General features: G+C 47.2%; 1 protein-coding gene across 1 annotated transcript; it reads left to right on the plus strand.

Moving 5' to 3' along the window:
* The first annotated feature begins 376 nt into the window (after nucleotides 1–376).
* On the plus strand, nucleotides 377–12,181 carry DHX33 (DEAH-box helicase 33). Its single transcript, XM_042791423.1, has 12 exons — nucleotides 377–980; nucleotides 2,683–2,843; nucleotides 3,541–3,768; nucleotides 4,541–4,711; nucleotides 5,606–5,791; nucleotides 6,495–6,606; nucleotides 6,990–7,149; nucleotides 7,586–7,674; nucleotides 8,245–8,372; nucleotides 8,940–9,143; nucleotides 10,275–10,361; nucleotides 11,125–12,181. The coding sequence occupies exons 1-12, from the start codon at nucleotides 827–829 to the stop codon at nucleotides 11,431–11,433; spliced, it is 1,989 nt and encodes a 662-aa protein (XP_042647357.1). The 5' UTR covers nucleotides 377–826; the 3' UTR covers nucleotides 11,434–12,181.
* Nucleotides 12,182–12,795: the final 614 nt, after the last annotated feature.

Here is a 12,795-nt window from a genome sequence, read left to right on the forward strand (position 1 = left end):
CTTTAAATCTTGGTATCTACGAGGACTAAAAATGTTTTGGGCAGTGTTGCTTCAGGGTAGCGTATGAGACAGGAATTGAATCAAAATATTTTTTGTTATTCCAGGTTTAAGAGCCTCTTAGTAGTTTGCTGGTGGGCCACTAGGGAATGGGGATGAAGCCAAGAGCCCTGTGGCTGGGATAAAGCCTGCTGGAAACCTGCTGTGGGGTGGGCAAGGTGGACCAGTTCCATGGCACGTATTTGTAAGACAGCTTGTCTGCCCTCGCTCTCCCAGAGCTGCTTTCCTTCTACGCTTCCCTCCCCTCAGGTGGAGGATTTAGGATTGCGTTGTTCGCAGAGTAACGCCGTCCCATCTGTATCTGGGAAGAACTTCGGAGTGTTGCTTCCTTGTACCCCAGGGCAAAATTGGCTCTTGCTGGCAGGTTACTGCCTATGACTGGGTCTTTCGTTGCCATTGAAACGATCCTTGGGCTGCCTGTCCCGCGAAGAAGTGTGCTTTAAGTACCGGAGTCGCCTTCGTCAGCCGTGTGTGATGTCAGAGGTGACTTGTGCCAACAAATCCGAGATGGGAATGACGTAGCTCTCGAAGGCGCCTCCCTGCCCTACCGTTAGCTCGCTGCCTTCCCGGGCAGACTTTCCCCTGCCCGGGGAGCGGGCTGTGCTGCTCCGCCATGTTCCGCCGGGCGCCCCGCCGCCTACAACTCCCGTGATGTCCCGCTCCGGGCGCCGCGAGGACGCCGCCGCAGCGGCGCGCGGGGCGGCGGAGCGGCCGTTGCCGGGGTGACGGGGGCGGGGGGGGTCGCCGCCATGTTGCCCGTCCCGCCGCCATGCTGCCCGGTTCCCCGGCGCCCCGCCATGCCGCCCGGTTCCCCCGCGCCCCGCCGCCGCCCCTCGACTCGCAGCGCCGCGACTTGCCCATCTTCCAGGCGCGGGCGCCGCTGCTCAGCCAGCTCCGCGCCGCGGACGGCGCCGTCCTCATCGGTGAGTGCGGGAGCCGGGCGGCCCCGGCGGGGGGTCGGGGCCGGGCCTGCCGGGGGGGCGGGAGAGTCGCACAGAAACGGTTTGGGTGTGAATCTGAAACGTGGTGAAGTAGTCATATTTGTATGGTTGAGTTTTGGCTGGTTAAGGCAGCCGGTGACTGAATTTTTCTGGAGAAGGCAAAAGCATTTTTCCTCTTCGTTTCGCCATCTGCTTGGAGTTCAGTCAGCTTAAAGCCAAATGGCAAAACCCAGCTCTTCGGGAAAAGTGGCTTCTCAGCTGCGTTCTCAGGGGCGTTCGCTAATCTTACTATGTTTTCTTTGAGTCCAAACGCATAAGATGTTTGTCTGACTTTTAGGAGCTGAAGACATACAGCTTCCCACCCAGAAGTCTAAAGACTCATTAGAATGAAGTTACAATTGTTTTTTATTTCACTCTTATAAGTGAACCCTTAAAAAGATAAAAATTAGTCATGATAACAGGTAGATGTGACTGTGTTTATCTCCTTTCCTCTGTATAATCCTGAGATTGTCATTATTGCTTGCTCAATATTCTCTATAAATACACCACTTATAATTTTGCAGCTGTGTTTTTTTTCCAGTCTGCAGCTGCAGTGCTTACAGTGTGGCTTTCCGATTTTTCTCTTGGTGACCATCCTGAACTTCTTGTGTGTCTTCCTCCTCCTGTTCATGCTCACCTCGCTCCCCCAGTGCGCTCCATGCTGTTGCTGTCTTGCAAGGATTGAGAGAGAGTACGGGGCTCTGTTTTCCAGAGCCTCATGGTTTTTCACATAGAGCAATTCTTGTAGCAGGCCAGTGGAAAGCTGAAGGGGATCTGATTTGAGTTAGACATGTCTCGAGCTGTAATAAAATGTGCAGCTCCTCTGCTCTTCTACGCACAGTGCACTTCAAGACAGTTTTGCTTGCAGTGCCTCTAAGCACTATGATTTGTGCCAGGTTTTGCTGTGCCCAGTAAGTTACATTTTTTGTTGCTGATGCTGTGGTAACTGTTGCTGGCAGCTCTCTGTGCTTTTGCTGATTGCTCTCTTTGGTAGAGGGGTCTACACAGAGTTTGTGTTGGAAATACACCTGAGGGGGGGCAGGACAGTATTCGTTAGGTTGTGTGCTAGTGCTGTGCGGATGGAGATGTTCGCCTCAGCCTGAAGGGACTGTCTCTGATTTCAGGAAGGTGCAGAGAAAGTCTTGCTGGCTTGTTGGTGCCCTGAGTGCTTCTCTAAGAGAGCCTCAGTCCTTAACTCTCTACCTGCTTTTGTGGCAAAAGCTTTGCTTTAATTTGCTTACAGCTTTACTTTGAAACTTTCTAGTGTGTAGTGTGAATGTATGCGTAAAACCAAATCGGAGTCTATTCCTTGCTCTGCATAATTATCTTCTTACGTTGGCAGTGTTATCCAACAAATGCTTCACATCCGGACAGACTAGAATGTGTTTCTAAACCAGAGTGTGGCTGGAGAGAACCTGTGTGAGAGGAGTTTTGTAGAGAAGTGCTCCAGTAACTAGAGCAAGGTGTTGGGTTCTGTCTTGGGCCTGCCTTTATGGTGTGACTTTGGGCAAGATGTCAAACCTCTTCCTGTCTTCAGCCTCCCCATCCTGAAATACGGTTAAAAATTAACATAAAAAAAATGAGCTGGGACCTCTCACTTGAAGAGGCTATGAAAGGGAAAAACTCTTCCTTTGATGTTCCTTAGGAGAAACGGGCTCAGGGAAGACCACTCAGGTCCCTCAGTACCTCTACGAAGCAGGAATTGGCCGCCAAGGCATCATTGCTGTGACCCAGCCCCGCAGAGTCGCAGCTATAGCCTTGGCTACCAGAGTCTCGGATGAGAAGAAGACAGAGCTGGGGAAACTGGTATGTTGCTTTACAAGGTCTTAAGAGAGTTGGTTTAGTACTGCAATGTCGGTGGGGCCATGTTACGGTTTAATGGGTAAGATAAAAAACAGCCACAGGGGTAATAGGTAGTCTTCATTTCATAATATGTCTGAATGGAAAAAAAAAAATGGCTGTTTACCTGCTTCTGGGGTGGGGGGGCAGTTGCATGTTTGACTCTGTGGTATTTTATTTCTTGATTTTTATCTGTGTTCCTCCACTTGAAAAAATACAGGTTAATTAATAAACCAAAAAAATACTGTGCTCTCTTCTATTGCTTCCTGTATCAAAGTGCTGAATCTGTGCAGATCTGTGAATCTCTGGGAGAGAAGTGGAGAAGAAACACTTCCCCTACGTAAAAACTTTGGAGAGCATGGAGTAGTTTCTAGCCGGGGAGGAAGGAAAGGAAAGTTAGAGCATTTGTGGTGAACTTCCAGTTTGGAATAAAGCCAACTGGGTTACAGTGTTGAGAGCATCCTTTGAGTGGATTATTAGATTTGCAAGATTAACTGCTCACAGAGTACAAATACACTGTTACACTTTCCAGAGCACCCCTGGCGTTCTAGTTGGCTCTGTCTCAGGCGTTGACCAGCGTGCTTTGTAGTCATTTGTGGTGCGATGGCAATGAGACATACAAGTAATTTTGTGCTCATACTTTCTGTAATGATTCCTTCCGTAGGTTGGCTATACTGTACGCTTCGACGATCTTACATCTGATGAAACTAGAATCAAGTTTTTAACAGATGGAATGCTGCTTCGCGAAGCTATTGGGGACCCTATGCTGCGAAAGTACAGCATTGTCATCCTGGACGAAGCCCACGAGAGGACTATCCATACCGATGTACTCTTTGGAGTGGTAAAAGCTGCACAAAAGAAACGAAAGGAACTGGGCAAACTGCCACTAAAAGTATGTGCATTCAGGATGGCAACGAAGGGCAGGGGTGGGCTGTGGACTCTGAGTGCTATGAGTATCTCCTAAGGTTTTCCAAAGTGTTTGAAATGTCAGCTTTGACTATTTTTCTGTTCCTAAAAAGATCCCTTTAAATCTGAATAGTTAAGGGTGGCCAACTTGTGATATGTGGGCCTGATATGACACATCTGAACAAGGTTGTTTCCATGTTGCCTTTTTTCATAAGAGCCCCTTGGGTGTAAGCTATAGATCAGATGCGTTGTTGGGGGAGGTTTTGGTGCTGTTGCTGAGAGCACCTTGGATACAGGAGCGCTCTGCCTGATACAACAGCTGTATGACATGTTGACTCTGGGGAAGGAGATTGTACACGTGTGTTGCATGGTCATGTAATGAATGTATGTGAGTACATGAAGTATGTGAAAGCATGTTGGTTTTGTTGGGGAGGGCATGTAGGGGACTGGTAGGGTCCTGGGAGAATCTTGTTCTGCAGCTTGGTTTTGTGGGCACTCGGTGCTCTATTAAATGTCACAAAATAATTTTAACACATTTTCACTCGTTTTATCATACCAACACATTATGCTTGTGTGATACCAAAGTTGATGGCTTTAACAAGGAAAGATCACACTCTTCTGTCCCACACTCTGTGTGCTTTTTGCTGTTCTGAGCATATATCTCAGTCTTGGGAAGCGGAGTTTTGGCTAGTCCCGACTGGTAAGTGTCCTGCTGGATCGAAACTGCAGTGCTAACCCATTTTATGCTTATATTGAAGGTGATCATCATGTCAGCTACGATGGATGTTGACCAGTTCTCCCAGTACTTTAATGGAGCTCCTGTTCTCTATTTAGAAGGCAGGCAACATCCCATTCAGATCTTTTACACCAAACAGCCTCAGAGCGATTACCTCCAAGCAGCACTGGTGTCAGTCTTCCAAATCCACCAGGTATGGCAGGCTTGTCAGGTTTGTGCCTCTCTGGGGCCGTGGATTGGTCGAGGGGCTCACAGGTTGCTGTGGCAGAAGAGGGCTTGAGCTTGCTGCTGCGGAATCAGAGATGTCCTGGAGGTGCACACTGCATCCTCTGGAAACGTGGATAGTTGGGGAGCGTGCCGCATTAGTGAATTGGGTTGGCTCAAGGGTGGGATTGATACATGCCAGTGTTAGTCCGAAAGTGGAAAGAAAGATTGGAAGTGGTCAACCATAAAGAGCCTTGGGTTGTGGGAGGAAATGCAGGAATAAGCTAACAGTAGCGTGAAGATTATTCTAATTTACTGTCAAAGTCTAACTGCAGAGCAAGTAGAAATCTATTAAATTGACAGCTTACAGGCGTTTTGTGATTAAATGTTTGAATACAAAACTGCCAGATGGTTGTGTCATTTAATTAAACTGCAATTAATGCTTTGAAGATGATGTTGCTGTTAGGAATTTGGGACTTGTACATCAAGGCTTGAGTTGAAAGGAGACTGCTAAGCAAAGCTCTCTGATGTTAATTCATACCTAATACCTTAAATGTTCCTCTCACCTGAGTTCTCTGTTTACTGGCTTGTACCTGGGTGCTTGCTCGTTCTCTTGTTTGCATGTTCTGGGCAGTTATTTAAGGAAATAGGCACGAGACTTGAAGCAATTCCTCAATCCTGTAAAATGCATTTTACTCTTCACCTCTGGTGAATCCGTTGGGAACTTCAGGCTGTCGCGTACCTCACACCACACATGTGTCTCTTCTTTCTTCCTTACCTGCTTTGCTGACTTGCTGTCAGGACAACATCTTGTTACAATCTCTGTTCTTCCTCCCTATCCAAACCACCTTAACTTCCCCCTTGCTTTTTCCTCTGGCTCCAGGAAGCACCCCCTTCTCAGGACATCCTGGTGTTTCTGACTGGTCAGGAAGAAATTGAAGCAATGACCAAGACCTGTCGAGACATTGCCAAGCATCTCCCTGACGGCTGCCCGCAGATGATGGTGATGCCTCTTTATGCTTCTCTGCCCTACTCGCAACAACTCCGTGTCTTTCAGGCTGCCCCCAAGGTGAGGCAGTATGATGGGTAAACAGGATAAGTTTGTTTGCTTGCATGAGTGTTTGGAAGAAATGTGGAATTGAAGGGGTTAAAGCTGTCTGTACTGATAGTAATAGTCTCCACTGTCTGCTGACTTTAGGCTGAGTGGTTCCAGTGTGGTATAAGACACTGCAACTGTGGTGGTATTAACAGATGCATGCGGTAAGTCATCTGGGATCATAAAAAAAAAGGAAAGATTAGAAAGGGTGAAAAATGGAGAGGAATTGATGTTTGCCCCACTTCCTAGGAATTTTGTGTCCATATCACAAAAAAGCTGCAGCAGTTAATGGGATGAATACTAAGAAAGCTAAAAACCTGGGCATATTTGGCAGGGCCATAAGAAAAGGAAATTGTGCTGCCTCAGGCCCTTTTGTACCTATTCAGCAGATAAATAAAAATTCAGATCTTGTGCCAGAAATGAACCTGAAATGGTTCAATAACAGCTGTCCTGGGTAGTGTATTTTGTTGCGAGTGTAAACACATGTTTTAGAAACTGATTAGGAACCAGAGATTATCCTTATTTATGAGAGCTGCCACAGCAAACACAGTATATGGTCAAAACATGCTGTGATGATATGTAGGCTTGGCTCACACTGGCCAAAAGTAGCAGCATTTCTTCACTGCAGCTAATCTAAGGTGCCTTTTGATGAGCTTTGGTTTGCTCTTCCTTCCAGGGCTGTCGCAAAGTGATCCTCTCCACCAACATAGCAGAGACCTCCATCACCATTGCGGGAATAAAATACGTTGTGGACACAGGCATGGTCAAAGCAAAGAAGTATAGCCCTGGTGAGGAGTCCTAAAGAACAATGCAGACGTTGTTTTCAGTTTTGTAGAAGTTATTTGAGGGAATGAATCCCACTGAGAGCTGATTTAAAACACCCTCTGCAGTGTCTAAATTAATATCCCAGGTTTTAGGTGTGGGCTTTGGTGGTGTTTTGTGGTTGGCTTTTTGATTTTCTTTTTTTAGTACCAGCCACGTGGGGGTAAAAATGTGTCCACTATGAATCTTCTCTTCATGGACAGAGTGCATGGTAGTTACCTTTGCTTCAGGGTGCGAAACCAAGTAACGTCTGAGCAGTATTTGGATGTCAGGCCCCAGAATTTTTTGCTGTTTTTCAAAGCTGTGCATTATGCAGACTTTGACTGAAGTGATGCTTTTCCATACATAGAAACTGGCCTGGAAGTGCTGGCCGTCCAGCGGGTGTCGAAGGCTCAGGCATGGCAACGCACAGGGAGAGCAGGGCGAGAGGACAGCGGGATCTGTTACCGGCTCTACACAGAGGATGAGTTTGAGAAGTTTGACAAAATGACAATACCTGAGATACAGAGGTGAGGACAGAACCCTGGTACAGTCATAGTTGCTACACCTCTTTTATGTGTTGCTGCAGATGGAGCTGTGTAAAGAGCTGGACAGCAAAACTGGATCTAGGGTCTGACTGGTTGACTTTGAAGAAAAATGAACTGTGCAAACTAAACAGAAAAACTAGGAAGCATTTGCTCATGGTGGACAGTTGGGCTCTGAGTCTCCAAACACACATGAGCAATAGTTCTGACTTTCCTTCAAATCTTGGACTTGCCTCTTACCCTTCCTTGTTTTGGAAGTTAGGCTTCACTAGCCAGTGTTGGACTAGTCTCTGTCAAGTTGCAACACAGATCTGAGTACTCTATCTCAGCTTCTAGGCAAAGAAAAAAAAAGATAAAAAGAATTTAAAGAAAAAAAAAAAAAAAAAAGAGAACAATCTCAGTTTTCTTTTTGCCTATGCAGGTGTAACCTGGCCAGCGTGGTGCTTCAGCTCCTGGCCATGAGAATTCCCAATGTGCTCACCTTTGACTTCATGTCCAAACCATCTCCTGGTAAGTGGTTACAAAGGCAGCCTTGGAAAAAAGTGACAAATGAGTCACTGAGGAATTGCTTAAAAATGCCTTCAGGCCAGCCAGAGAAGATGGAGTATGGAAGGTCAGGGCTGTGAAAGAGGAGTGGTCTCTCTCTGCTGCGTCTTCTCCTGGTGGTCCAGAAGTCTCAGGTTCATTCACGGCTCGTTGCTTCAGCTCAGTCTCATCAGAGCAGCCATGGTTACAGCAGAGAGCTGGAGAGTCCAGCTTCCAAACGGAGCAGGGTGCACGTTTGGGTCATAAAGAGCATGAAGGTGTCCCTTGACTGCCAAGGAGGTCCACAGAGAATCTCAGCCAGCCTCTGCTCAAAGATAGAGATGACAGCTTTAGTTCTGCCTCTGTTTTTTCTACTTAGATTAGAAAAGGTGATTGTTCTACCAGATGGAAGGGGATAAACCACAGTTTGGGGCACTAGTTTCTCTAAACAGAAAGTACTAGTCCCTCTGGCCAGGGGAAAGAGGTAGTGATGGTTCACATCCCTGCCAGTGCCAGCCAGGAGGCCTCACAGCCTGAACATCCTTGTTTTGGCAGATGCTATTCAAGCAGCGATCGAGCAGCTGGACCTGCTGGGAGCTGTGGAACGAAAGGAAGATCAGCTTGTCCTAACCCCCCTGGGAAGGAAGATGGCAGCCTTTCCTCTGGAACCAAAGTTCTCTAAAGTAAAAACTACAGAAAAATTAGCTGGTTTTATCTCATGTACTCTTCCCAGTACCACTGGCATTTTTCTTTCAAACTCCTTAAACAAGGTTAGGAATTTGGGACAACTGCAACTGTACAAGTATATTGGCTGTACATTTATGAAGCACAACTTTATTTACAGCAGCTATGCTGGCTTGCTTGTCATTTGTTGTATAATTCGGGGAGATTTTTTTAAAAGATAATTTCTTTCCACTGGCACCTCTGAAGCTGAGACAAGGCTAATTTCCTTGCAGTCTCTGGGATTGCTGGTAGCGCTGTTTAGCAGTTAAGTGTCCGATGCTGCAGTTGATTTTAGTCACTGTGTTTGTACTATATATGAACTGGCCAGTCTCAGGAAGGAGCATGACAGTTGCTGTTAAAGGTGCTTGGCGGGCCCTTGGATTTACAGTTGTCTCTAGGTCCAAATGTTTATGAAATTATCCTAAACAATGTTTGGTAAAGTTTCTTGACCGATAGCGAGCACAAAAGTCTACCCATCTGAAGTGGATTTGGTCAACCAAAAATCAGGTTTGTTCTGTGATTTGCAGACCATCCTCCTGTCCCCCAAGTTCCATTGTACAGAAGAGATCCTCACCATCGTGTCGTTGTTGTCAGTGGACAGTGTCCTCTACAATCCTCCTGCCCAGCGGGATGAAGTGCAATCCGTCAGGAAGAAATTCATCTCCAATGAGGGAGATCATCTTACCCTGCTCAGCATGTACAGAGCCTTCAAAAATGTCAGTGGCAACAAGGTAGGATGCTCTGAGGATGCCAGTGCTGCCTGGGCTCGTGGTGGTGAGCAGTTTTTCCGGCATACAGCAGAGTGAAGTCTGCATCCTTCCAAAGCAATGAGAGGACTTACTCCTGCTTTACAATTGGGTAATTGGAGCAAGCTGTTCAAGTGCCAAAGGTTCCTCTGGAAAGCTGGAGCAAAACTGGGTAGCAGAGCAAAACTTCCTGAGGCCAGTTCTGTAATCAGAGCCAGGTCTCTTACTTCCTTGGTTACAGCTCAAAATAAGAGGGAGTGGGAGAGTGTTGAGACTTGATGATAAATACCTAGACATGCTCTTTGGTAGGATTCATTGCAAAACCACTGAGCATATTTGCAAGCCGATTTTGATTTATCATACCCTGTAAACTCAGTTTGATTTGTAGATCTATAGACTTGTGTACCCTGTTCCTTCCAGGACTTGTCATTCTTAAGTGATTTATTTTCACCACCTGTGGGATAGCCAGTGCTGTTTCACAGCACTCCATGACCTTGCAGAAAAATTCTAAGCAGAAAGAGAACACCACCATGCTGTTTCTTAGCACTGTGGAAGGGAGTGTAGACAGAGGGGAGTAATCAGAGGTAGGAATATGACAAGGAAACGGGCTAGCACCTTTCCTCTGAGAAGGATTGTGTCTGTAGAGGGTTCTGCTTTTCACGGTATCCAAAGACATGCTGCTTGGGTGAAGAAACGGCCCCTTTTTGTGGTGAATTCTCGTGCCCGTGCGCAGCCTGGTCTCATGTCGGTGACGGAGCCAATCCCAGATGCCAATATGGTGCGCAGAAAGCGCTCGTTTATTAAGCACTGGTGATGCATATTTATCTTATGTTCCGTACACGGGCCGAGCACGCGTACTGCGTTGCGATTGCAGGCTACTGACGGGGTGTGTTTGTGATCGGTGCTGCGGGCTGACCACTCGCTGTTCCCGCGCCTTAGCGGATGGGCTGCTGCTCGCCTGAGTCCGTTGCCAGCTTCCTCTCAAAGCGTTGAGCCATCGCTTTTGTTTCCTTCTTTGTGTCCTTGGGTGCCTTGGTGACTCTTATCATAGATCCTGATAGGGCCGCCGGGCCACGTAAACCCCCACACCTCTAACTCCCAGTGTCTCTGCTGCAGGAATGGTGCAAAGAGAACTTTGTCAACAGCAGGAACATGATGCTTGTGTCAGACGTCAGAGCTCAGCTCAGGGACATCTGTGTAAAGGTAACATGTTGCCATACTGTATTTCTCTGTTTCACCTGTTTGTATTTTTCCGTTTGTCCCCAAACTGATTTCACTGTGCACCAAGTCCCAGGAGTGAGAAAATGTGGTTTTGTTTTCAGTCTCCCATGACTAGTCAGGTAAAATTCCTAACTCTGCATCTGCATCCCAAAATCTCAGAGCTGCAGGGCTCAGTGGGCTGAGGAGAGGTGAAGAGAAAAGAGGAGCTCTGGGTACGCTTCTCAGGTAGAGGACAGTATTTTCTCAGGGATTTCACCATTCTAGGGTAGATGTGACTGTTCCGTGTGTGCCACTGAGTGATGTCAGCCTGAGCAGCTCATGCTGGCTGGCTTCTTCACGGAGTCAGGCACTCAGTTTAACAGCAGCCTGCACCTCAGCACTGTTCCTGCCAGTCACGGAGCGTAAGGTGCAGCGTGGGAGCTGCTGCTGAATTGCTTGCAGTCTGTATGTGACGTGGGAGCCACCGTTTGGCACCTCTCTCCTGCCATGAGTGCGAGCTGGCCTGAAACTCACTCCCAGGAGAGTTTCGATCCATTTTGTGGCTCATCTTTTTTTTTGAACTTGTCTGGATTAGCCTAATGTCTACCTGAGCTGAATTCCTAGCAGTCCTTTTATATTTCCCACGCTAGCAGGATTTCTGACACAATATTGCCTGACCTCAGAGGCCTGCTAAAACAGGGCTGTGTTCCCCCACGAAGGTGGACGTACACGCTCCCTGACTCTTGTGTGTCTCGCTGCTGAACAGCTATCGATGCCGATCGAGTCCTCCCGCTCCGACACCGGAAACATCCGCCGCTGCCTGGCTCACAGCCTCTTCATGAACGCCGCGGAGCTGCAGCCAGATGGCACCTACAGCACCGTGGACTCGCACCAGCTGGTGGCCATCCACCCCTCCTCCGTGCTCTTCCACTGCAAGCCAGCCTGCGTGGTTTACAACGGGCTGCTTCACACCAACAAGTGCTACATGCGGGACCTGTGCGTGGTGGATGCGGACTGGCTGTTTGATGCAGCCCCTGACTATTTCCGCAGGAAGCTCCGAACGGCCAAGAACTGACCCGTGGGTCTGGGACCAACGGGTCCAGGGTTTTTAGGCTCACCCTAAAAGACTATTTTTTCTTCCTTAATGAATGAAAGCAGTAGAGCTTTGCCATCCTGGAGATGTCGAATGTCATCCTCTATGCTGGCTGGTCCATCAGTTATGTTGAAACAAACACATGCCTTCAAAACCAAAGCAGCGTTTATATTGTCAAAGGAGGAAATAGTCCCCCGTCAATCAATTTTGTGATGTTCATTGGCATACAGCTGTTACCTACTCAGAAAAACATTAATATCAAAATCACTTGTATCCTTAGCAGGTTTTATTGGGAAAGAGGAAAAAGAAAAAAGTTTTAAATGTCTACATACAGGGGCAAAAATGCCTTTTTAAAACTTATTTTTAGAAGGGAGGTGCTACTGTCTTTTACCTCAATGAACATCTTTCTGCCTGCATGTCAAGTTCACTGTCTTATTTGGGACTGTACAAAGGCCAGTGAGGGGAATGCCTGCTTGGACAAGGTCTTTGCTGCTTGTGTCTAAGCCTGTGGGGCTGGCAGTGCTTTCCTGGAGAGGTTATTCAGCTGCCTGCATGTTTGAGGAAACGGTCCACCACCAATCAGTTTTGTGATGTTACTTGGTGTTATTTTTTCTGAGTAGGTAATGGCTGTACAGTGAGAAGAAACATTAGTATCAAAATCGTTTGGCATAGTGTAATTCTGTAACACAGCTACCTGGGTTAGCACGCCAATAAAACACTGTGTCCAGAAGACCTGCAGTTGACAATCTTAACATAAAAGGCAGATGAGTTAGTTACAGTAGCAGCTGACCAAATCTAAGTATTTACATGTTGATCTTGCAGAAATGGATCCAGGGTATGTGCTTGTAGTATAAGACTACGAAGCCCGATGAGCCAACCTGTGATAGGGGAGGAAAACAGGAGTGTCGTCTCCTTCCAGTCGTACCTACGCTGTCGCTCCAGCTCCTCTGGCTAGTGTCTCGGGGTTTGGGAACCTGAGGTGGGGTGATGGCCCACACAGATTGGGGAGCTAGGGCTTGTGCTTTTTCAGATTGAACTGCAGTTCAGTGTTGGAGCCGCAACAGCAGTGACACCATTCCAATGCTATCTCCTCTAGAGAAGGCACGGGTATTCATCAAAGATACCTGAAATACAAAGAACAAATAGAAGCCAAACCCTTCGTTTGTTTGCTGTACCTTATTTGGTATTTCTCTAATCTGTCCGTACCAAACTATTCCTGAAATTGTACAGTAGTACTAGGGCCCTGTGTTTTCTTTGGATTAATTGCCCAGCCTTGGTCCTGTAAATGCACTTTCAGTGACTCGGCAGCTGCTTCATTTCTTTGTTGTGATTCTGCCATAATCA

Source organism: Tyto alba, unplaced genomic scaffold (assembly GCF_018691265.1).
Source record: "Tyto alba isolate M040663 unplaced genomic scaffold, T.alba_DEE_v4.0 Super-Scaffold_19, whole genome shotgun sequence".
Classification (NCBI taxonomy): domain Eukaryota; kingdom Metazoa; phylum Chordata; class Aves; order Strigiformes; family Tytonidae; genus Tyto; species Tyto alba.

What these genes read in the sequence shown, in the direction of transcription:
- DHX33 (XM_042791423.1), top strand. Translation starts at nt 827, where the DNA reads ATGCTGCCCGGTTCCCCGGCGCCCCGCCATGCCGCCCGGTTCCCCCGC. An exon ending in TGGGCAAACTGCCACTAAAA is followed by an intron (nt 3,769 to 4,540) that starts GTATGTGCATTC and finishes CTTATATTGAAG; the next exon opens with GTGATCATCATGTCAGCTAC. An exon ending in AGCAAAGAAGTATAGCCCTG is followed by an intron (nt 6,607 to 6,989) that starts GTGAGGAGTCCT and finishes TTCCATACATAG; the next exon opens with AAACTGGCCTGGAAGTGCTG.